The following is a 25,929-nucleotide window of genomic DNA, read 5'->3' on the forward strand; positions in this document are numbered from 1 at the left end:
ACCTGTGGGTCTTGGGGACCTTGCTTGGAGGAGGCCATATAGAAAAAAGGGAAGTTTGGGGGCTTGGTTAGCTGTGGAACACAGAGAAAAAGCTGGAAGCAGAGTCAGATCTTGTGCTATGGAGGAAGGAAGCAGAACTAAAGAAATAGCAAGTGGGACTGGTCACTGAGCAGCTGTAAATGAGGGGCCTGTGCTCTGAAGGGAAGATGGCATCTAGAAACAAGGGTCAGAGTTCACAGTGGAGATGATTATGAATGGAGAATACACACACAGAGGAAAGAACCATATTTCTTTCATGGAAAGTCCAAACAAATGTAGCAAGGGGTGATGGGAGGTGCTGGGCACCTGTGTCTCACACCTGTCATCCTTGCTACTTTGGAGGCAAAGATGTGAGGATCACAGTTCAAAGCCAGCCTAGGCAGACAAATCTGGGAGGCTCTTATCTCCAATTAGCCAGAAAAAAAGTGAGAAGGGAAGTGTGACTCAAGTGGTGAAGTGCCTGACTTGCAGGTGTGAGGCCCTGAGTTCAAACCTTGGTACTACCAGACCAAAAAAAAAAAAAATCAGAATTTAACAAGCTAGAGGTTGCATGATCAGCATCTCTTCTTGCCACTTCCCTTTCTCTCTGGCTCAGCACTACCCCTGTGGATCTAAAATAGTATGGAAAGAAGCACATCTGGAACTGAACATTTCTATAACTTCTGCCAGTTTGATGCTTGTAAGGGTAGTTTTTTCTTTTTTTTTTTTTAAGACAAAAGTTTATCTGTGTTACTGTTTGCGATGACAAACATTCAGTGTGACGTTTACCCTCAGGAAATGACACAGCTGAAGAATTTTTGCTTTGGTGTTGTCAGTGCTGTTTTCTTTACTGAGTGAACTGACAGAGGAAATGGGGAGAGACAGGCAGAGACAGGACAAAGCAGGGAAGCCAGCTGCTGGCAAACCAGACGTGCTCACCCGGATTCCCTGTCACACACAACCTTGCAGAGCCACACTCTGAACAGATGCTGGCTGTAGTGACACTGATGGTCCATTAGGTAGAAAGAGAAATATCTCTTTTATTTTGGCCAGTCCTGGGCCTTGGACTCAGGGCCTGAGCACTGTCCCTGGCTTCCTTTTGCTCAAGGCTAGCACTCTGCCACTTGAGCCACAGCGCCACTTCTGGCCGTTTTCTGTATATGTGGTGCTGGGGAATTGAACCCAGGGCCTCATGTATACGAGGCAGGCTCTCTTGCCACTAGGCCATATCCCTAGCCCGAGAAATATCTCTTACTCATTCTTTTTGCACTGTTTATCATCCTAAGATAAAGACAATGAGATAGAGGTGCTCAGCCAGGAATATGCACCTAAATTTCCAATGAATAACTGCATATTGGCATTTCACTTTGTCAACAGAACACACACACACACACACACACACACACACACACACACACACACACACACACGGAGATAACACTTGAAGAGGGATGCACTCAGATATCCTTTTATTAAACTTCCCTAAGCCATACTTCTAACTTTCCAATCCATCTCCATCCCCTTTTCTCCTTTGATTCCTCCAATGATATAAATTCAAAAAGATCCTTATCTAAGTGCCAGGTAATAGAGTTTTCTAGATCCCTAGCCAACAGAACACCAAGGTATTTTCCTGATGATTTTGTTGTTGTTTTTCTACTGGTAGAAAAGGAGGAAGAGTGAATAGAAAGAGAAAGGCGAGAAGGAATACAAGATTATACTAGAAGTTTAACAATGCATACAATTTAACATGGTTGATAATTAAAGATACTGCCTGACTTTTTATGTAACAGCCAGAATCACAGAGTAGCAGACAAACACTGGTAATACATAATTGTTCACAACTTTTTCTCCCCATCTCTACCCCCTACCCTCAATGCATATTTGCAGGTTAGGTTACTATATGCTGTGGTTTGGCTAAGTATTCCCCCTAAAGGCTCAGGTGAAGGGTTCAGTTGCCAGTCTGTGGTGCTACTGTGGGGTGGTAGAAATTCTGGGAAGTGGGGGCGAGTGGGAGGAGGAAGTTAGGTCATTCTGTACTTGCCCTTGAAAGAGACAGTGGGACCTGGACATCTTCCCCTCTCTCTCTTCACTACCTGGCTGCCATGAGGTGAGCATATTCTCTAACACACGCTCCCACCATCTTGTGCTACCTCAACATAAGCTCTAAAGCAATGGGCCAACTGACTAGGCACTGAAAGCCCCAACACTACACCCAAAATAAATCTAACACAGGCCTCAAAGCAGTGGGCCAACTGACCAGGCACTGACACTCCCAAAACTACACCCAAAATAAATCTTTCCACCTTATAAGTTGATTTTATCTCAGTTATTTGTTTCAGGAAGAGAAAGTTGACTAACGCACTTAGGCAGATGAACAACCAAGAAACATGTGGATTTAGAAAAACAAACAGTATGCATATATAGACATGCTGAAATGTGCAGTAATCCTCTTTGACAACTAATTGAGCCCAACAACAACAAAAGAAAGGTAACAAAAGAAAACAAAAAGGAAAACAAGTTCTCTTTGCAGTACAGAAAACAGAGTAGTGAAGAACAGGGATTGGAAAATGTTTTTGTTATTTATTTATTTTGTTGGTCGCAGGGCTTGAACTCAGGGCCTGGGTGCTGTCTCTGAGTTTTGCTCAAGTCTCATGCTCTACCACTTTGAGCCACACTGCCACTTCCAGTTTTTTTTTTTTTTTTTGGTGGTTAATTGGAAATAAGAATCTCATGGACTTTCCTGCTCTGGCTGGCTTTGAACCATGATCCTCAGATCTCAGCCTCTTGAGTAGTTAGGATTATCACCGGCACCTATCTCAAGTGCTGTACAAAAAGACAGGTTACCAGTCAAGAAGGCCTAAGTAGGTCATAGTTTGTGCATCCCTTGAAGGAAGAGAAAGGAAGCACCAAAACGTTTGAAGGTCTCCAAAGAATTGAAAGTGAGAAACAAACATGCAGAGAGAAAGAGAGAGATGGTGGCATAGCTATAGCCTTTCAGACAGAGAAACCCTATCACCAAAATCCTGACACCAAAATCCTGTCTGTAAGCTCTAAATAATATCCTTTGAGAGTTACTGGATTAAGTCTCTTTGAAGGAAGAAAGAAGCAAGACAGGGTCATAGAGACCCCAGATTTATTTAGGTAACAGCTGTAGAATTTAGGTATAGACCATCCAACCTTGAGGATGGTAAGGAAAGGTTAAATGGCTCACTACACAGTATTCTAGGCCTCTACCCCAATGCCTGCTCTCTTTATTTCCTTATTGCTGGTGCCTATTGCCGGCTCTGCTGCTTAGACCAAGGGAAAAACCTTCTATTATTCATCAATGATTCACAGTTCATTTTGTACCTCAGCTCTCTGTGTTGAAGGACAGCAATAATGATAACTGACACATGGCTGATACACTATTTTATATCACGGATCCCTAATAACTGTATAAAAGACCTGTTCCTGCAGATGGGGAGTATGATGTCATTTCTAGTGACTGGGCTGCGTGTCACCTCCCCTCCTTTCCTCACCTCTGATGGAGCCTCTCCCCTTGAGGTTTGCAGGTAGCTCTGTGTTCCTCCACCTCAGTAGGCATTTTCTACAGCTGTGATTGAGTTGAAAGAGGTCTTAGAAATCATCTAATTCCACCAGCTCCTCTGGCACTGAGGAAGACCACATGTTCCATATGGATACGTTTTGACATTCTCTTAGACTTGGCTTCCTCCCCAAGGATTTAAAATATATATCTTTTTTCTTTTAAACCTGAGATACTATTAAATTGGCTAGAATTCAAATGAACACATCCTCCCCACATTCTCTCTCTCTACATCTGCTCTGACTCTCAGAGATAGATAATGCTACCTCTGACTGTTCAGCACATGGGGCCTTAGTGTTCTTGCCAAGAGTCCAGCCCTGTCTGGAGCTGCCACAGAGTGGCCCTCCACGAGAGAGCCTGTGCAGAAAGAGCGCCAGCTTCCCCATTCCTCAGCACTCACTGGAAGAGAGCCAGCAAATAGTCATCTCAGCTCTTCGAAAGGCTGGGCAGGACCACAATCTGTGTAATATAGCAAGATCAAAAGGGGCTTGAGCTTAACTATGGATCTATGGATCAGGGGAAGTATAGAGAGGAGAGGGACTGGAGAAAACGAAGAGAAGGAAGAAGGGAAATAGGAGTAGTGAAATGAACTGTCATCCACCACAAATAAACCAGAGAAAATAGATGACAGCTCACAATGGGATGTTCCTGTCATGTATCTACCCTCAAGATTCCAAATGTTTTTAATGATGACAAGACTTGGCCTTTTTTCAAGAGATAGAGCAGCCATGAGGTGGGTGGGTGGGGCTGGCAAGTCCTCTCCTCTTCCGTGCTTCTGCTGGGTGACCTTTGGGGGAAGGACTCATGTGGAAGAGCTATGAGTCTAGTCAGGAAACATAAATTGTAAAAAGATCGTGCTTCCAGACACAACTGGCTTCACATCAGAAAGGAAAATCTTCCCAGGGTAAACATTTTGTTTAAATATTAAACTTAAGCAAAGCCAGATGCAAGAATACGGACCGAAGAGCAAAGGAAACCAGCTTTGCCTGCAAGTGAAAGGAGGTCAAGCAAATGCTCCCCCAGGCCGAGAGATGCTGGTGACACAGAGACAGCTAGATACTCCGATCTCAAAGTCTTCCACTTTTCAGAGTTGATGCATTGCCTTCAGCTAGAATTCCTACAATCTGCTTCTTTAGACCCAGATATTCTTCTCCAACACTTTCACTGGTGTTACAACATGGCCCCCTTAAAAAATCAGTATAGCAAAGTCCTCAGATTTCAATGGTAATGAGGAAGAAGGCACCTAAAAATGAAGACGGATTGTCTTTCTAGAAGTCTCGAAAGAAAGCCCACAAAAAAAATCAAAAGCACTTGATTAGGATCATGTCCACCTTGGGTTTGACCTATCCCTTTCTGTGAAAAGAGCTTGCAGTATAGGGTCCATTTTTGGGTAATACATATTGAATGTAAAAGCTATGTTCGCCCTATGTCTTACATGGCCTGATGAACCTTCAGGGAGCCATTGGTGGCTGCTCAGATGCTAAAGGTCATCAGAGAAATCTTCCAGAGGGCCAGCTCACCTCTTCCAGAGAAGGAACCAGAACATGTGGGCCATGAACTAACCAGCTGTGTAAATACCACAGGTCTGGGTAGACCCTACTGGAAGCCAGTTGATATTCTTCAGCCCTTTGGGATTTAAATCAGAGGAAAACAGCCAGTTTTTAAAAGCTGGGAATGAGAGGTAGGAGAAAAATATAAAGAAAGAAATAGGGGCTGGGAATATGGCCTAGCGGTAGAGTGCTTGCCTTGTATACATGAAGCCCTAGGTTCGATTTCCCAGAACCACATAAGTAGAAAATGGCCAGAAGTGGCGCTGTGGCTCAAGTGGCAGAGTGCTAGCCTTGAGCAAAAAGAAGCCAGGGACAGTGCTCAGGCCCTGAGTTCAAGGCCCAGGACTGGCAAAAAAAAAAAAAAAAAGAAAGAAAGAAAGAAATGACTTGACCTAGAGAAGAAGTTGGAGAGAATGTTCTAATAAAGGTCTACCTGTAGAGCTGAAAAGCAGAAAAGGTGGCTGGCTCATGGAAGAATGAACAAGAGTAAAATGAGACTGACATCATACAGAAAACCTGAGTCTGCAGAGCGGTTATAAAATATATTAAGATGTTGGTAAGACTGGTTCCAGTTGGGTGAACTTGCTCCTTTGCATAGGGACTAGTCTGAAAGACAGCACTTCTGGCACTTCCGTCTGAACTACCTTGACAGTAAGTAGAACCCTAGTATCTTCCTGGAATAATTTCCTATGCTTTATGTGAGCATGACGATGTTTCTAATTGTTTTAGAGATAGAGGAGAAAATGCTGCTCATTTTTAAAAAGATGATGACATCATCTTTGTTTATTTTGAAGTAATGCATGGGATTCAACCATGTGACTGAGAGCTGAGGGACAGCTGGTTGGTGATTTATTCATTCTCTCAACAGTATACCTGAGGGACAAACACTCAGCAAACATTAGCTGGGTGCTACCCTGGCCTAGGCCAGGTACCCACCTCCCCTGTGGCCATTTTTTGTTGTTGGTATTCATTTTTTTGTGTATGTGTGCCAGTCCTGGGGCTTAAACTCAGGGCCTGAGCACTGTCCCTGGCTTCTTTTGTGCTCAAGGATAGCACTCTAGCACTCACTTGAGCTACAGTGCCACTTCTGGCTTTTTCTGTATATGTGGTACTGAGGAATCAAACCCAGGGCTTCATGCATGCTAGGCAAGCCCTCTACCACTAAGCCACATTCCCAGCCCACCCACCCCCGACCATTTCTGTGAGGTCTTACCCAAAGGCAAACAGATAGGCTAGCATCAGCTTATTTGGGATCCATTCTTTCTGGAGGGAAGAAACTCATAGAACAGTGGTCCAAGAAAAGAGCACTCTTTAGATTTGAAGCCATTCTGACTAACTTCAGAGGTACAAGTACCCACAAGCTCAGACTGGAGGACCCAGAGCAGTCTGTAGGTGATTTTGGGAGTGAAGGAAGACGACATTTAAGCATGGATTTACCTCTTTGATCATATTTATCTCATCAGATCCTAACAGAAATCACAGGAAATAAATGGTTATAAAAGTACACATATAGCCAAGCACCAATGGCTCAAACCTGTAATCCTGGCTACTCAAGAGGTTGAGATCTGAGGATTTCCATTCAAAGCCAGCTCAGGCAGGAAAGTCCATGACACTCTTATGTCCAATTATGCATCAAAAAAGTTAGAAGTGGACCTGTGACTGGAGCTCTAGTCTTGAGAAAACAACAACAACTCATAGCCCAGGCCATGAGTTTAAGCTCCAGGACCCGCACCAAGAAAAGAAGTATGCTTACTGTCAGATTAAAAAGTTCTTTCTACCTAGGCTCCTTCCTTCCTTCCGTCCTTCCTTCCTGTCATGGGGCTTGAACTCAGGGCCTGGGTGCTGTCCCTGAGGAGCTGTTTTGCTCAAGACTAGTACTCTGCCACTTTGAGCCACAGTACCACTTTCATTTTTCTGGTGGTTAACTGAAATAAGTCTCATAGACTTTCTGACTGGGCTGGCTTGGAACCGCAATCCTTAGATCTCAGTCTCCTGAGTAGCTAGGATTACTGGTGGGAGCCACCAGTGCCTCGCTAGGTTTTTCTTTATTTTGGAATGGGAGGACTGGTGGTTGTGGGTGGTGTCACACATATGCAGGGGTTCTGTCTACCTTTGGGGTGTGATTCTTTGGCATTTCACAAATTTGCTTTTTACTTTGTTAAAGGAACACTGCTCATTCTGCACAACTGGAGGAATACACTGTCAGTATTTTAGTGAATTTTTGAAAGGCATGATTCTATAGACACTGGAAGGGTGTTTTCCTATGCACAACCTCTCCCTAGACCCTGAGAAATGAATTTCTTCATTTGATTCTTTCCTGGCATCGGAGTAGAAACTCACAGTTAAAATCAAATATGAGAGCAGGGCACTGGTGGCTCACACCTGTAATCCTAGCTACTCAGGAGGCTGAGATCGGAGGATAGGGATTCAAAGCCAGCCTCAGAAAGAAAGTCCATGAGACTCCTATGTTCCATTCACCATCAGAAAACAGGAAGTGGAGGTGTGGCTTAAAGTGGTAGAGCACTGGCCTTGAGCAAAAGAGCTCAGGGGCAACACCAAGGCCCTGAGTTCAAGCCCCATGACCCAAATAATAAATAAATATGAAGTTGAGGCGAAATAACATTAACTATTATGTTTTTATTAGCAACTTACTTAGAATTAGCTCATTCATGCAAATCTAGAGCACTGGCTCTAAGAACCTGAGGGGCTACAGCAAGTCTGGGGCTACTGGAGACTCTGGAGAAGGACCAAGGTGGATTCTACCAGCTGCCATGGAGTTAGCCAAGGGCCTGGCCTGGTGGGTTCCTGGCAGCCTGAGATGGTTCTTTTGGCAGACAGAGCTGTCTTTGACTGACAGGGTGCCTGCAAACCTGGCAACTTCATCAACAGAAACATGTGAGAACCCCAGGAGATAACGCATTTTTGTGGGGACCATTTGCTTATCACGACCCTAATGGGACCCAGCGTGTGTTGGAAGCAATGCTGCAGATGTTTGCACAGCATCTGCCCCGGGAAGAAATGCATGCACACGCAGCAGCTCAGAACTGCCATTTCTCTCACCAGAACAAAAATGTTAAAAAAAAAAAAAAAAGAACCTGCTCCTCTCACTCTGCCTCTTTCACAGAATGTGTGCACATACGTGTACATACACGCCCAGGAAAAAGTCACCTCCACAGGGAACAAGTACTTCAGTAACTTGCTGTCAGCATCTTTGATAAGGTCTTCAGGAAGCAAGCACTAGACATGCCTTTCTATTCTGGAGGATGACTCTTAGTCTTCCATTTATTACTAAATATAATAACAAAGGGCCTGTAGGTTAAATTCAGAATTTCTAAGACAGCTCTCCCTTCCTCCTCTTTTGCCTGTCTTCTTTCCTTCACACCTTTCCTGCTTCTTGTGGACTCATGTATTTTTTCCTTTTCCCTTAACAGTGTATTTTCCTTTTGAACTCTGGGACTGAAGCTCTCATTTAGCCTTTTCATTAAAGGCTGGCCCTCTACCACTTGAGCCACAACTCCATTCTTGGCTTTTTGGTGGTTAATTAAAGATAAGAGTCTCACAGACTTTCCTGCCTAGGCTGGCTTTGAACTGCAATCTTAAGATCTCAGCTTTCTGAGTAGGTGGGACTACAGGCATGAGCCACCAGTGCCTGGTTTGCTGTGACCTCCAGCCTTCTGCAACCCATGGAGATGCAGCCTACCAGACAGGGAGTCTGGGACTCTTAGATGGGCCTAAGGGGCAGGGTTTAGAGGGGGCGAAGAGGACAGAGAGAGAGAGAATATAGAATGACGAGGTGCCTTTATCACCCTATCAGCAATTCACACTTACTGTGTTCAATTGCAACTGCCTGCTGCTTCCTACTAGTAGAACTTCCACTCCCAGCCCTAGAAAAGAGAGTTGGCACTCTAGGCTAAACCCTTTCATTATTTATATGGCCTTTCATAAAATCATTCAGAGGACATTCTCTTTTCAACCAAACAATTGAATGCTCCCAAATTTGTAGTAAAATAAACATATGTACACACATAAAAATAAAAATAAAAAAGACCCCCCCCAACCAGGTCTCAGGCATTATGGCCTTCTGGCAGCATTGTCTTTATCATCCATTATTTGGAAGGCAGAGATAAAAGGAGGCCTGTATCTAATTGCTGTTAATTTGACTTCATAATCTACCCAATGCTAGTGTTCTCAATAAGGAGTTTCAGAGCAGAGGATGAAGTGACAAAGTATATGTCCGCAAGGGAAAGAGATAGCCAACAGTCAGCTGAACAATGAGTACCTGCTGATGTCTATCAATGGCAGAGAGCCATTTGGCAGGGGGAATCACTGGAAGGTTGCTTATGTGACTGACTCAGCCTTACTGACTTTTTCAGCTTAAAGGCATATTTAGGAGGCATCCAGTTAAACTGTCTCTGTAGACTCCTTGTTTCTACTGGGATTCTATTAGTTATGAAGTACCACCAATGCCCTTCTCATCAGGGCTGTACTGGACAGCTCCTTTGGTGTCTGGAAGGGGTGCTGGCAGCAGAGGACTCAGTAACCATTGCTGGGGCCACTTTAGCTGGATATAAATAAAAAGGTCATCATCTGTTAAGGCAGGCTAAGCAGAGTAGAGATTCTGGACCTGTTTTGGGTTTTACACAACTGACTAAGCTTTGGCTGAAACAACACTCTCCAATAATACACAGCTGATGGTTTCTTCTTCTTAAGCACTGTGCACTTTTCTTTCTTTATACATGTGTATTCTTCTTGGATGAGACCTACTGCTCTTTTTTGTTGGTGGTGGGGGTGGGGCTTGAACTCAGGGCCTGGGCACTGTCTCTAAGCCCTCTTGCTTAAGGCTAGCACTGTACCACTTGAGCCACAGTGCCACTTCCAGTTTTTGAGTGATTAATTGGAGATAAGAGTCTTACAGGGATTTTTCTGCCAGGCTTGGCTTCAAATCACAATCCTCAGATCTCAGCCTCCTGAGCTAGGATTACAGGCATGAGCTACCAGTGCCTGTCTGAGACCTAATATTCTTAAGGGCAGAAGTTACAATATACTTCTCAGCAATCCTCTGTGCTTAGCATCTGCATTTAATGAATGTTTACACATAAAAATTAATATTCTTACATTTTCTCTGGTATGACAGCCCTCAGATGTTCAAAGAAATGAAGATTTAAGAGGAAGGTCTAGGAAGTGGCACTGTGGCTCAAGTGGTAGAGTGCTAGCCTTCAGCTGAAGAGCTCAAGGACAGCAGACTGGCCCAGAGTTCTAGCCCCATGAACTAACAAACAAAAAAAAAAAAAAAAAAAAAAAGAGGAAGGTCTACATTTAAGATGTCTATATTTAAGGTTAAGATCTAAATTGTGGCAAAACATTGCAAATAGCCAATCATTTCTTTTTTGTCTGTCATGGGGCTTGAATTCAAGGCCTGGACTCTGTCTCTGAGCTCTTTTTCTCAAGGCTAGCGCTCTACTTTTTTGAGCCACAGCACCACTTCCAGTTTTCTAGTGGTTAACTGGAGATGAGAGTCTCATAGAGTTTCTTGCCTGGGCTGGCTTCAAACCTCAATCCTCAGATCTCAGTCTCCTGAGTAGCCAGGATAACAAGTGTGAGTCACCTGCTCCAGACTTAGCAAATCATTTCTTTAGAGGAATCTGCTACTACTAAAATCATGAGGTTATACCTAAAAACAAAAGTATTTCAGTTCTAAGAAAAAGATGGTAGAGGGCTGGGAATATGGCCTAGTAGTAGAGTGCTTGTCTCGCTTGCATGAAGCCCTAGATTTGATTCCTCAGAACCACATATATAGAAAAAGCCAGAAGTCATGCCATGGCTCAAGTGACAGAGTGCTATCCTTGAGCAAAAAGAAGCCAGGGACAGTGCTCAGGCCCTGAGTCTAAGCCCCCGAAAACTGGCAAAAAAAAATGGCAGAAAAAAGTCCTATAAGAAGGTAATGGTAAGCTGGGTGCATACAAACACACATACATATTGGTATATAAATTGCTCTACTTTGTCTAAATTGGACCCCCAAAAAAGTGAGATTGAGATTTTTTTTTCCTAAAAATTGTCAAAGGTTTGAAAAGACAACTTCACAAAGGACAATTTCATGTTTGATGGTTACTTAGAGGGTTTCTATATGGTGGCAAAGGCTAAAGGATCTCTTCTTTGAGTCTCAGGAAGAAGGAAGTGAGGCAGGGAGAAGATGAAATCTGAGTAGTGCTGGTGTAGGGGTGGGCATAGGGCTGAGATCTCAGGAACATGTACAGAGAGAAAGATGTGTGTGCAGTCTAGAGAAAATGAGAATGTGCCTATCAGGTAGATGAGTGAGAAAAAAGGGTCCTGCCCTTACAGCTGGCTGTGTGGAGCACCGTGCTTGGAGCATACTGGCACACAAGAGGGTCAAATGGGAAAGGAATGTAACTGGAGATAGCACGGTAGAGGGGAGACGCCAGTGCACGAGATAGAACGGACTTAAATGCCTCTAAAAGGAGTCTGCACTTATCTCTAAGCAGCAGGCACCAGTTGAAGGTCTTTTGAGCTGACTGCTCAGTTCTGAGCTATAGAAAAGAACTTTGGGGTCCATTTGGCCCAAGTGGGGGGGGCGGGGAAAACAAGCCCTCAGGTTAGAACACTAGGAAACAATTCCAGTCACAGGTCAGGATATTTAGGAAACTGAGAAAGGAGTATAAGGAGCATCACTGATTTCTACTTCTTTCCTGTAACACGTCAAACCATCCATGTATATTTTTTAGAAGCGTCAATTACTTCTCAGTGATATGTACATGTTAATTTTCATCCTGTTTATCACTATGAAATAACTTCAGACAAGGAATGTATACAATAAGATTGTGAAAGTAAAACAATCAAAAGCCAACCCTTTCCTAACAAGATCAATTGCTAGTGTGGAATATTCTCTTAAGCCTGTCATTTGTCAGAAAGAAGTTCTAAATGTTTGCAGATAGATGCAAATTTCTGACATTTGAAGGAAATGAAGCTGCACCTTTACAAAAGGGTTTTCTTCATGTATTTTCTCAAGTTCTTTATATAGTACACAAATTTAGACATATCCACCTTTTAAATACTGGATAATAGTCATCCTGTCCCAATGTTGAGTAGATACCCAATTAACACTAACATTAAATCTAAAATGTTTCCCAATTAGCCTCTATGTGATCGATGCTCACATTTTAAAAATTAAATTCAACTCGAAGGTGGTGGCTCACACCTGTCATCCTAGCTACTCAGGAGGCTGAGATCTGAGGAAGCCAGCTCAGATAGGAAAAGCCTAGAGCTGTGGCTCAACTGTGGCTCTGATCAAGACACATTGTATTCATAAACTGTATTGTTAAATGGCACCTCCTTTGTACAACTCCTTAAAGATAATAAAATTGAAGAGAAAAAAAAAGTCTCCTTCCCAGGCTGGCTTTGAACAGCAATCCTCACGTCTCTGTCTCTTGAGCAGCTAGAAATACAGTCTGATGAGAAAGTCCCATCTTCTTCCTCCTCACGTTCTCCCTCATTGCCTCCATCTCTCCTCCACTTTCTCCTCATTCCAAACACAAAGATTTCCAACCCACTCCTGTTCAGAATAAGAACTAGGCAAAGGACAAGCCTGTAGAGGTATGCAGGAGGGTATTGTACCACTAATTGCCACTTGTCCAATGTCTGTTCTCTGTAACAGAGCTCAGTCTTTGCTTAGGAGGCAAAGAGCCTATTTGAATTCTCAGCCGGTTGCAAATCGGTGTTGTTGCGGTGTAAACCACAGAGGGTTTAGGGGCCCAGCAGAGAGCTCACGTCTGAAAGAGATGCTGCCCAGCACCCAGACCAAGACAACCCTCGGGAGAAGTTGGACCCGCTGGCACGCCCCGCAGACGACAGAGCAGCCGCGTGCCCCGATGGCCACGTGGACTATGCGCTCTCTGAGCGCAGCCCAACTTTTCCCCAGAGGAAAAGGAAATCTAAACGACCTACTACCCTCGGGGACAGAGGGCGGCTAAGGGGCGCGTGTCTGGGGCAGAGGGTGGTCCGCAGGCGCGTGGCGGGAACGGAGGACAAGCCCGGGGTGCAAGAGGACAGAGGGCGGTCCCCGGGGCGCGCGGGCACAGAGGACGGAGTCCCGGGGCGCCCGGCGTTGACAGAGGACAGTCCCGGGACCAGATGGGGACACAGAGGATGGTCCCGGGACCCGAGGGGGGACAGGGGGCGGTCCCGGGGCGCGCGGGCACCGAGGACAGAGTCCCGGGGCGCGCGGCGTTGACAGAGGACGGTCCCGGGACCCGAGGGGGAGAAGGGGCGGTCCCGGGGCGCGCGGCGGGTGGACCCAGCCCCTGGCCCTTGCCTACCCGCTGAGGTACCCCTCGCCGTCGCCGTCGCGGGTCTGGAAGAGGCGCTGCTCCTGTTCCTCCCCGCCAGTGCTGAACCGGTCGCCGCTGTCCCCGCTGGCTGCCTCCATCACGCGCCCGCTCCGGGCTCGGGCCGGGGCCGGGGCCGGGGCCGGGGACCGGGACGCCACGGCAGCTGGAGCCGCTCTGCGCCCGGGACCTGCCTGACGACCGAGCATGCCCAGTGGGCGCCGGCGCCCCGGGGAGCCACTCCACCTCTCCGGGTTTTTCCTGGGCTGGGGCGGTGGGAATCGCCCGCGGAGGGTGCGCACCGTGAGGCTCGAGGAGGAAGGACAGCGGCTCGTGGAGCCGGGGAGCCGTGGGTGGCGGCGGGGGCGCGAGAGGAGGACCCACCCCTCTCCGAGTGTCTGCGGCACACATGTGGCCGCCACCCGGGGCCGGGACACCCGGGGACGATCGTGGTGGAGGAAGGGCGTTCCCCCACCCCGCGAGGGACTGCCCCCGTGGAGAAGACCCTTCCAGGAAATAATAACTCCCCATTGTACCAAGTCCTGTGATTCCCTCCCCAGAATGGTGCTGGGGTCGCCACTCGCTGCTCCTCAGGTGACTCCCAACGCAAGGCCCACATTTTTTTTTTTTTTTTTTTTTTTTTTTGGCCCGTCCTGGGCCTTAGACTCAGGGCCTGAGACTGTCCCTGGCTTCCTTTTGCTCAAGGCTAGCACTCTGCCACTTGAGCCACAGCGCCACTTCTGGCCGTTTTCTGTATATGTGGTGCTGGGGAATCAAACCCAGGGCCTCATGTATACGAGGCAAGCTCTCTTGCCTCTAGGCCATATCCCCAGCCCGCAAGGCCCACATTTTGACTCTTGTCACCAAGATCTGACCCACTCAGCCCTGACTTGGCTTCCCCTCTGTCCTGGGGACAACCTCCCCACCTCTCCCTCATGTGGCATGGGGCTTGGAGAAAATTCTCTCTCCCCGCCAGACCCTGTGGATGTAAGCCCATCATAGGCGGACGTAACAGCAGGTTTAACTTGACACTACAGACCCAGAGGATGTCTCTTTCATTACCAACACCAAGGGCTTAGAAGGAGATAAGTACCTCAGGGGAGTGGGGGTGTCATCATTAGGGTAGGAGGAGATGCATAGATAATGCAGTGCAATGCCTGGCACCTACCAATGATCAATAAATATAAGCTCCTATCTTTCCCCATTCACAGGTAAGAAAATTGAAGGTGCTGAGACTGGCTCAAGGTGTCAGGGTAGAGGCAAGCCCAGGCGGCTAACTCCAGAGCCAGGAACCATTTAACCAGACACGGCCCTTCTGCAGTGCCTATCACAACAAGGGCAACAGTGACTCAATCTGTGGTTGAGTAACTGCCCTGTGGCCATTTAAAAACAGTTTACAGCCTACAGCCAGGTGCCAGAGACTCACACCTCTAATCCTGGCTACTCAGGAGGTTGAGATCTGAGGACTGAGGTTCAGGGCTAGTCCAGGAGGAAAGTCCATGAGATCTTTATTTCCAGTGAACTACCCAAAAAAGGCAGAAGCAGAGCTTTTGGCTCAAGTAGTAGATAGAGCACTAGTCTTGAGCACAAAAGCTCAGGGAGAGCACCCAGGCTCTGAGTTCAAGTCCCAGGACAGGCAAAATATTTTTTAAAAATACAATAAAAAAAGAAAACATTTCCACAAATTTTTGGCTATACCTGTCTCATCAAGAAGTAAGGTCTGTTGTTTCTCCATGAAGACTGACTGGGATGTAGCCAGAGAGAGTAGCAGGTTCCACTTGATTGTCTTACTTGGAACATGAACCACTGAAGCTCTGAGCTGCTTTGAAAGAAGTTTGGCTGCCCAGAAGTTGCTACCTGGGAGAACCCACGCAGAGACCATGTGAAGCCAAAAAGAGATGCCCAAACACTGCCAGCTGCTCCAGACTCCAGATGTTTGGGCCTTTCCAGTGAAAGACTATGCTAGGTTGCCATTATATAAGAGACCCGGAAAGGGGGGGAAAAAGGCCTGGGAGAGCCGAGCCAACCCTTCATAGCTTGGATGATAATCACAGAAAGACTGTTGTTGTTGAAGCTACCATCTTTGGTTCCAGCACCAGATAGCTGAAACAAGTCCATATACCTTGGGACCTTCTACTGGGTCAAAAGGAAGGGGCCTCTGTCCTCTTCCAACCCATATACTTACTCTTACTTTAGTATTTGGGGCTGGTTAGGGCATTTACAACCATTAAATGAATAGGATAGCACCTTAGAAAAAAATGCATTTCTACTCAATAATGTTTGTTTGAAAATTCTATCAGCATCCCAAATATTATTACCTTAATAGAACCAAGATAAAAGTCCATGTTTATATAGCATAAAATTTGCTCTAACACTTGAGTAATAGTACCACTTCCAGCTTCTTGGTGACTAATTTTAGATATGAATCTTATGGACTGCCAGGGCTGGCTTCAAACCACAATCCTGAGATCTTAGCCTCCTGAGTAGCTAGGATTACAAGCAGGAGCCACCAGTACCCAGCTTTACTTCAGTTATTTTTCAAATAAGGTCTCTCATTTATGCTCAGGCCAGCTCAGACCATAATCCTCCTATGCACCCTTCCCCCATGGCTGGGTTCACAGGCATTCACTAACCATGGAACTCTCTATAACCACATCCCAAATACACAGAAAACAGAGAGTAAACCACAATCCACCATAATATTTCAAAGCAAGGACTGTTTCTGTCATCAGAGAAAGCGCACAATAGCTTTGGCAGTTTGAATTTAAACTTTTAAAATTTAAACCCTAAACCCAAAGTGGATTTTGACAATTTTTCTAACCATTTTCTTGTGCTTGGATAACTCAGAAATGGCTGGACAGCTAAGTTCCAGTTTCCAGAAGAGAATTTGTTTCTGAGATGATATGAAGCCTATGATATTTCAGCTGAAAAGGTTATGAGAGAAGATAATATTTGTAAGACATTGAAACTAGAGATGCCATGTGAATAAGAAGATGATAAATATGATGCTGGAAGTTGGAATTAGAGCAAATAGCCACAACCATAAATCTAATTGTACCAGTTATGTTAAAGATTTTATATATACATATAAGATGAATATAGAGCTTAACCTCTGTTCTTATTTATTCCTCATCTCTGATTTCTCTTGGTTATAATTATCCTTCATATTTATGTAGTACATTTCAAAATATACTGTACACATTATAAGATGTATAGCATCTCATATGTCTAAAGTTACCCGCTACAATAAATAAAGTAACCACAGTCCCTTTGCATAGTTGATTAGTGGGTGATAAGGTTTCCAAATTCCATTTATCCACGCTAAGACTATTCGCAAGAGTTGGCAAGCAGAGTCCATGGTGCCCTCTTCCTGCCTTTCACTCTAGGGTACTTTTTTGAATCATGCTAAATCCCCATGTCTCTCAAAAGCCTTGCTTCCCACTCTAAGTAACACTGGCCTTTCAGAGCTCTTTTAGCTTAGAAAGCATTTTGAAGGATCATATAATTTAATTGTGATCTGACTCCTCTTCTATCTTGTCCCAGAGTATTATTTATTATTAAGTGAGACTGCAGATGGAAAGAAGATATTGAGGTGAAGAAAGCTTGTTCCAGCCAGGTGCTGGTGGCTCCCACGAGTAATCCGAGCTACTCAGGAGGCTGAGATCTAAAGAATGAAGTTCAAATCCAGCCTACGTAGACAAATCTGAGAGACTTTTATCTCCAACTGAGCCACAAAAAGTTGGAAGTGGAGCTGTGGCTCAGATGGTAGAGTGCCATCCTTGAGGAAAAAGCTAAGGAAAAGGCCCTGAGTTTGAGCCCCCTCGCAAAAAATGAAAGCTTAACTCATTTTTTTTCAAGTCTGTATCACAATCAGAAATAGTGCTCAAAAGAGACTAATGATGAGAATATTTATATGCATTTCCTATATACTTAGCATGAGTGAAGCTTAGTTCATTCTGTATTTATTTAGCCAGTCCTGGGGCTTGAACTCAGAGCCTAGGTGCCGTCCCTGAGCTTCTTTTTTGCTTAAGGCTAGTACTCTACCCCTTGAACCACAGTGCCACTTCTGGCTTTTTCTGAGTAGCTTACTAGAGAAAAGAGTCTCACAGACTTTCCTGCCCTGGCTGGATTGGACCTGTGATTCTCAGATCCCAGCTTCTTGAGTAGCTAGGGTTATGCGTGTGAACCACCGGGGCTTGGTTAGCTATTATATTTTTATTACAAACTTGGATCCAGGTGGATCCTTTTGGTTGAGTGTCAAATATCACTTGATCCTCTCTTTTTAAATGCTCTCTATTCTTCCTGGGTTCATACCTAGAAATAGAATTATCCATATAGCATTGAGATTCAGATCTCTGGACAGAGGCCTGGTATTGATTTGCATACAGGATACCTATTGTATGTACCAGCATTTCTTCTTTCAGGGAAAGGGTGTGGCAATCACCACAAAGGGTATTTAGGGTGGGCTGAGTGTGTCCATGGTTTTGCAAATCAGTACTTTCTTACTGGCTTTCTAGTAACTTATGCTGCTGCTCTGGCTAGGAACAATCTGACAGGTGTTTGAGGTTGGTTGACTTAAATAATCCCTAGAAAACAAAGAATGTCTACATGTATTTAATTTAGAATCCTTACATATTATTTCATAACCTTTCTCGTTGTTTTCTTCTGGGATACAACTGAAAGAGTATAAGTCTGACTCTGTATCTTCCTGACAGACATTTTGCTTTAGGGGAAGATGCTTCTAGAAAGAATGATTACCTGACACTCTTCACCGCCTCAAGAGCAGTAATGTCTTCAGGCATTTCTCATTGCTCTATTCCTCTGCTTTCTATTTATTCACCTCCTATTCATCACACTTGGGGTAATCCCGAAAGTATACTTTTCATTTCTCTACCTTCTGTTCTCTTCTTAGCCTCAGGGGGTGCCCAGACTGGGTCAACAAAGGCTAACCTGCTTCACTTAATTCCCTAAACAGGAAAAGTTGCCAAGAGTGAGTTAGACAGCCTGTTTCTGGAACTTGATTAGAGCAAGCTTTTTATCTGAGATAAGTGAAAGCAATGAAAGATTACTGGCGATCTCTGATGGTTCCTCAAATCTAAGTAGCTCCATAGAACTCAAGTCAGCGTGCAGAGGCTGTGTCAGGAGAAGTGGGAGAAGGAGGTCCATCTTGCTTTAGTGAGTGGGAGGAGGACAGGCTCAAGGAGGGACTGCAACAATACATTACGATTTGAAAATGAGAAAAGTTAAGGAGTTATGAGGTGTATTCTCATCTACATATTTACTCATCTTAAATGTGCCTAAAAGGGTAATAGGATTGTGGTCTCACAGGCATATTATTTCCAAATAATACAGCTAAAAAATTGTGTGCATTGCAATGTGAATTGTTTTTTTTGTAATTTATTTATTAATTAAACACAAATTTTTTGACAAGGGGTTGTGCAAAATGGGTACAGTTACATAGTAGGGCAGTGTGTACATTTCTTGTGATATCTTACACCCTGTTTTTCATTCTCTTCTCTAGGTCAGGTAGACATATATACAATACACAATGTACCAAGAACATATACAGTAGCCACGTGGCCCACGCGAAAGAAAATTCGCCTAGGGCTTTAAATGTAATGTCGACATTAGACAATATGTCGACAATAGTCTTATATGAACGTACATGCAATGTGAACTGTTTTACTTCAAAAGAATCACATATTAGCTGGGGGCTGCTGGCTTATGCCTGAAATTCTAGCTACTCAAGAGGCTGAGATCTGAGAATTGGGGTTTGAAGCCATCCCAGACAGGAAAGTTCATGAGACTCTAATCTCCACTAAGCTACTAAAAAAGCTGTAATGGAGCTGTGGCTCACGTGATGAAGCACTAGCCTTGAGCAAAAAGCAGTTCAGGGACAGCACCTGGGTTCTGAATTCAAGCCCCAGGACTGACAAACACACACAAAGAAACATCATAATTGAATAAGGGTAGGAACTATATCAAGGTGCAAATGGATCAGAGGTGGCAGTATTGGGCTGAGACAAAGCATCTGCCCAGTAAGCACTAGGCCCTGAGTTCAAGTAACACACACACACACACACACACACACACACACACACTAAATGGTAGGCTGTTGTGGCTTTGTGATGGATCATGGGGGTTTATGATGCTATTTTGCTTACTTTGGATTTGAATTTTTTTCTAAGTACAATCAAATGTCTCAGAACAGTTTTAATATACTTCCTTACTTCCTTCAAACCAACATGGGGCAATATCTACCATAATCTCATTGGCATATTAACTGCAGTCCCACGGGCATATCTACCACGGTTCCATGGGCATGTCTACTGCAGTCCCATTGTCAGCTGTACCTTAGTCACATAGTCATGTCTACCATAACCACGTTGATCAATCAAAAGGTATCTAAGTGATGGAGGTGGTAGCTTTGGGTTGCTTGTTATTTCATTAGTGTGTTGATGACTAAGGAAGAAATGCAGCCCTATTTATGAGGAGATTGTCTGAGCTTGTGTTTATGAACAGAAGCGGTGCAGTGGTGAGAGCTAGCGATTCAATGCATGTGCATTGCTTTAACAGGAAAACCACAAACCAGTCAGCATGACATGTGTAGAATTGCTTGTTTAGGGCTAAGAAACCAAAGGCTTGCTGATGAAATGGCCTGCACAGTCTCCTTGTTAACAAATCCATACTGAGATTGTGCTGCCAGCAACTGATCTTGATGTCAAGCAATGAAGTGAAAAGATGTGGTAGAACACTATTCTTGTCTTGGGTGTTCAGGTAAATGTGCAATATTGGGCAATCCACCCACTTAAGCTATACTCTCATTGACTCGTGTAAAAAGGATTGGGTTTATTCCAAAGTCCTTTCTAGTCCTGGAACTCCATGATTTATTTCCCATAATTAAAATTTCACTTACTCATTCCATTGGAGAATTGCTAGCAAGGCAGAGCTGTCCTCTGTGTGTGTTGTCTGACGATTTACATCGAAAAGCCCATAATCAGGTCCCATAGGCTGAGAAAGTAGTGGCCACTTCTGTGTGAAGATTCTGGGTATAATAAGACACAAATCAGGTTTGCAAAATTATCAGGAGCTACCATGTTTCCTGATATTACACTAGAAATATTTATTTCTTTATAATTTGGAAACAATCTGCAGATCGTGGTTTGAAGCCAGCTTGGGCAGGAAAGTCCATGAGACTTATCTCTAATCAACCACCAGAAAACCAAAAGTGGAGCTGTGGTTCAAAGTGGTACAACACTAGCTTTGAGTAGAAGAGTTCAAGGACAGCATCAGGCCCAGAGTTCAAGTCCCACTAGGGAGAAAAATAAATAAATAAAATGGAAATGCATTTGGAAGACTATTTAGTCCGTAGCACTGCTTTAAAATTTTCTGATACAGGGCTGGGAATATGGCCTACTGGTAAAGTGCTCACTTCGTATACATGAAGCCCTGGGTTTGATACCTCAGCACCACATATATAGAAAAAGCTGGAAGTGGCACTGTGGCTCAAGTGGTAGAGTGCTAGCCTTGAGCAAAAAGAAGCCAGCCAGGGACAGTGCTCAGGCCCTGTCAAGCCCCAGGACTAGCAAAAAACAAAACAAAAACAAAATTTTCTGATACAGTCCATGCACTAGCTATTAGGGACCAGACAGGAAGTAGCTGAAGATAAGTATGAAGGCACTGGTATGAATCCAGTCTATTTCTCATACCCCACTAACCTGGGTGACAGACCAGTCAGTACAGGAAAGGGAAAAAGATGAGATTAGAGGATAGTTTGAGGAGACTTAAGTAAAATGGCATGCAAATGAATTTTAGCACAACTTTGATCCTTACAGGTTGGAAATAAAGTGAATGTTTGAGTTCCTCTCCGTTCCTAGGTTGATCCCTCCACTTTTGTGGTGGTATTTTGAGACTGAGCCTTTGGAAAATACTTTGGGTTCCAAGCATTTGTGAGGGTGAGGGGCTCAGGAGTAGTACACACTTAAGAGGAGATATGAGCAAGCAGGTTTTCTGAACATGCAGCAAGCAAAGACACTGTTGTCCAATGAGAAAAGGCCAAACCAAGTACTGATTGGTTAATGTGGAGACATGTCTTCCACACCTACTGGCTATGGGAAGCCATCTATATGCCAGGGAGTCCAATATGGAAATGAAATTCTACAGGACTTTGATCATGGGCTTTTCAGTCTCCAGAACTATAGAAGATAAAATCTGTTACCCAAACCACCTAGTATTTGTTATGGCAGCATAGGCTGACTAATATAATCTTTAACTAGATAGGCCCTTTCCTTTCAGTGTTATGAGTTAATTTGTCAAATGAAGCACGGAAGTCATGTCTCCAGGTTAACTGGCAATGAGTTATCTCTAACCATCTTTCCTCCCTCAGGGAGCACTGCGCTAGCTTTTATTTCTATATGAATTGTTGTTGAGCTTGACTTCTGTGGATGGTGCTGGCTATCATATTGATCCATTTCAACAAGGTAGTGGAACTTCCTGAAGGGACCTTTCTGTCTCTCTAAGAACTTTCTAAAATTCTATTTAGCTAACAAGCCCTATATAGCTTTTAAAAAGAAAAAGAACCCAGCCAGGTGCCAGTCAGTGGTTCACACTTACAATCTTAGCTCCTTGGGAGCTGATTGGGGAGAATTATGGTTCAAGGCCAGCCCAGACAGAAAAATTCACAAGAGCCCTGTCTCAGTGTACAGCTGGGTGCAGTGCCCTCTTGTCATCCTTTGCCACACAAGAGGCTGAGATTGGGAGATCTGGGTTCAAGGCCTTCCCAGGCAAAAATTATTCATAAGATTCCATATCAACAGAAGTCAAGCTGGATGTGTTGGCACACGTGTGAGCCTGGCAACAATGGGAAGCCTTGAATAGGCAGATCACGATCCAGGAGCATGTCTGGGAAAGAAGTGAGACCCTAATGTCAAAGTAACTGTGGCTCTCTAGCCGGTAGCATGTCTCAATTCTAAAATTGAAGATTTAAAGGTGATGTCTGTGTATATATATGTATATATATATGGGTTTGGAACATACTAGTGTTTGATGCTTTGCACAATTATTGGCATGTCCCATGGCATGATAATGGATTTAAAAAAAGAGGAATAATATAAATGAGTTGATAGTATTCTGTTGCTCTATTTTTTATGATGTTTGAGTATAAGTGTCACTTCACATGAACTCGGTGGCAGTTATCTCAGGTTTTGCTATACATTCAGCTGTTACTACAACAATTCAGGAAACTGAATGTTAAAATTCATGCCGTTAAGGAACTAAACGACAAGCAGAAGATAGCTTTCTGATACCACCTTGTGGCCAAACCTATAATATATACTTCAAGTTGACTGCTATGCAAACAGGTAGGTAGATAATCCACAGTGACCATAGCAAGATACGCGTTTTTGTTTTAAACAATATTTCCTTTTAAGTTTATTTTTTGTATGTGATACTTAGGGATTGAACCTAGGGCCTCATGCATGGTAGGTAAGCACTCTACCACTAAGCCACATTCCCAGCCAAGATATGTTTTTTGTCATGTTCATCATTATATATGGATCAGACTGTGCAGATGAAGTAATTTTACAATTACTTAAGCCCTGGGTAATTGAGAAAATCTCATTCCACAGATTCAAGTAAATCAGAACTTGATTTTTCTGTAAACTTCATTTAATCTAAATTAAGTGAATTCGTCCCGCTCGCTAGCTTTCTCTTTTTCTTTTTCTTCCCTTTCTCCCTCCCTCCCTCCCTCTCTTTTGTGCTAATCCTGGGGCTTGAACTCAGAGGCCTAGACCTTGTCCTTGAGCTTTTATTTTTGCCCAAAGCTAGTGCTCTACCACTTGAGCCACAGCTCCACTTTGACTTTTTGGTGGTTACTTTGAGTCTCTCAGATTTGTCTGCCTAGGCTGGTTTCAAATCCTGATCCTTAGATCTCAGCCTCCTGAGTAGCTAGGATTATGGGCATGAGCCGCTTTGCCCAACAAACCCCTACTTCTTGCCCAGGTTTTATACCTCTAAGTTCTAGAGGAATGCTAGGGTCTCAAAGCACTAGGACATGTGAGAAGGGGTTTCTGATCCTGGCAATCAACCTGCAAGAGTCCTTCGGATCTGGTGTCAATGCCTGCCAATTTTAGACCCTGGGTCATTCTGGGGCTGTGTTTAGGAAAGCAGATTGCTGAGTCTATTTTTTTTTTTTTTGATAACACAAGACCACAGGCTGGACAGGTTCTAAAGAAAACAAGTTTCTCTTGGCTCACATTTCTGGTCCAAAGTCAAGGGGTCCACATTTAGCTGTGGCATTCCTAGTGGCAGGCAAAACAGGAGAGCAGGGCATCACATGGCAGGAGGCAGGGAAGGCATCTGTATGTTCTCCGCCCCCCCCCCCCCAGTATTAAATCATAGAGGCTGTACGCTAATGACTTTACATAATCCCGATCACTTCTTAAAGACCCCGCCCTCTGGAAGCCACAGCTGGATTTAATCTCTATCCTAATGCCTCACAGTAAAGATTAAACTTCAATATGAATTTTGTGGGGAGCAGGCCATGTTCAGATCATAGCAGTGGTACACAGATTCCATCGGTTGCTGGAATCTATGGTGGTAGTTTAGGGGCTCCCAGGCCTTCTGGGGTTTTAATTTTCTTCTCCCTCATAGGAGCAAGGGGATGAGAGTCCTTTTTAGTCACTCACTAGTGTGTAAGCTTGTGACTATTGCCGGGCACCAGTGGCTCATGCCTGTCATTGTAGCTACTCAGGAGGCTAAAATCTGAGGATCAAGGTTTGAAGCCCACCTGGGCAGGAAAGTCCTTGAGATTCTCATCTCCAACTAAATACCAAAAGAGCCAGAAGTGGTGCTGTGATTCAAGCAGTAGGGCACTACATTTGAGCCCAAAAAGGTCAGGGATGGCACACAGGTCCTGAGTTCAAGCCCCAGGACATGCGCGCACGCACGCACACACACACACATACACAAAAGAAAAAAAATAATGTTTGATTCCTTCTTTTCTCAACTTTTAGGAAGCTGAAACCAACCTGACAGTATTCCTTCCTTGAAATAAGAGTCCTGAAGTGACCCAGCTGAACAAGTGACAAAGGGACAAAGGGGTGGAAAATGGGAGTGGTGAGGAAGCAAAGGGTGAAAATGAATATTTATCATAGAATAATAAAAGCATATGGGGTCATAGTTTAGGAGTATATTACTTCAGCAGGCCAATTTCACTATGTTGTGACATGCTGGCATGTCACAAGAAATGTGTAAGCAAATCAAAACGTTGACATTCCCTAGTCCTCGGGTAGCTGGGCAGGAACTGGACCTGTTGAGGCCACATCTCCCAGTCCATACCCTTCTGGGAAAGATCAGCCTTATCTCTATCCCAATATGTTAGTTAGAATAAGCTGTGTGTATTAGTTATCTGTTGCTATGTTGCTATGGAACAGATGAAACTAAAACTTACTGTGCTAGTGTACTATATATTTTATTGACTCGTGTATTGCACGGGCAGTTGTTGGGGTGTTGTAGGTGTCTTACTTGGCAGCTGAGTTGAAGCTTGGCTTTCCAATATGGTTTCTTGTACTTATCTAACACAGGTGCCTGCTGCTGGCTGGGCCTCATCTTCAGCAGGCTAACGTAAGAATGTTCACTTGGTGGAAGAGTTCCCATTACTAAGAGGGGGTGAACTCCCATGCATACATACCTTTCAAGCTTCTGATTATGTTATATTTGCTGATGGCCTAATAGCCAAAGCAAAGTACATGTGCAAAGGGCAGAGTTCATGTGGGAGGGTGTACAGGATGTGAATTCAGGAAGTGAGAGTCTCTAACCAGCCATTAGAGGAACAATCAAGTTGTTGAAACATCTCCCAAAAATCTTGGTGGCTTCCTCCAGCTAAAGATTATTATTTTTTTTCTGTCAGTCATGGGTCTTGAACTCAGGGCCTGAGTGCTGCCCCTGAGCTTTTTATGCTCAAAGCTGGTACTCTACCACTCTGAGCCACAGCTCTACTTCCAATTTTTAGGTGGTTTAATTGGAGATAAGAGTCTCATGGACTTTGCTGCCTGGTTGGGTTTGAACTTGATTCTCAGATTTCAGCCTCTGGGGTAGCTGGGATTACAGGTGTGAGCCACTGGCACCCAGCCCAAGGATTATTTCTTACCTAACACAATTCAAAGCAGGCTGGTGAAGAAACTCAACTGTCATTTAGGAAAGCAGAACTCTTCTATCCAGTTGCTCTATGACGGGCTAAGAACTTCAAAGCCCATGACCCGGTGTCTGTGTCTGCCAGTTCTGGATCCTTAGGCACCAGGAATTCTCCACGGCTTTGTACCATACTGAGCACCACTTGCCAAGACATACCAGACCAGGAAAAGCAGAGGATGGAGGACTAAGGAAATGTTTCAGAGATCAAGTCTGGAAGTGATATATGGCAGTTCTAGCTGTTACCAGG

The 25,929-nt window shown here is 44.3% G+C and overlaps 1 protein-coding gene across 1 annotated transcript in view; it reads right to left on the reverse strand.

The window, feature by feature from the left end:
• The window catches only part of Mcc (MCC regulator of WNT signaling pathway), a 176,460-nt gene that overhangs the window by 147,726 nt on the left and 2,805 nt on the right, over window positions 1-25,929 (reverse strand). The window contains 1 exon segment of the mRNA XM_048334357.1: window positions 20,407-20,535. Coding sequence (XP_048190314.1) covers window positions 20,407-20,535 — 129 coding nt within the window.

This window comes from Perognathus longimembris, chromosome 25, assembly GCF_023159225.1.
Source record: "Perognathus longimembris pacificus isolate PPM17 chromosome 25, ASM2315922v1, whole genome shotgun sequence".
NCBI classification, from domain to species: domain Eukaryota; kingdom Metazoa; phylum Chordata; class Mammalia; order Rodentia; family Heteromyidae; genus Perognathus; species Perognathus longimembris.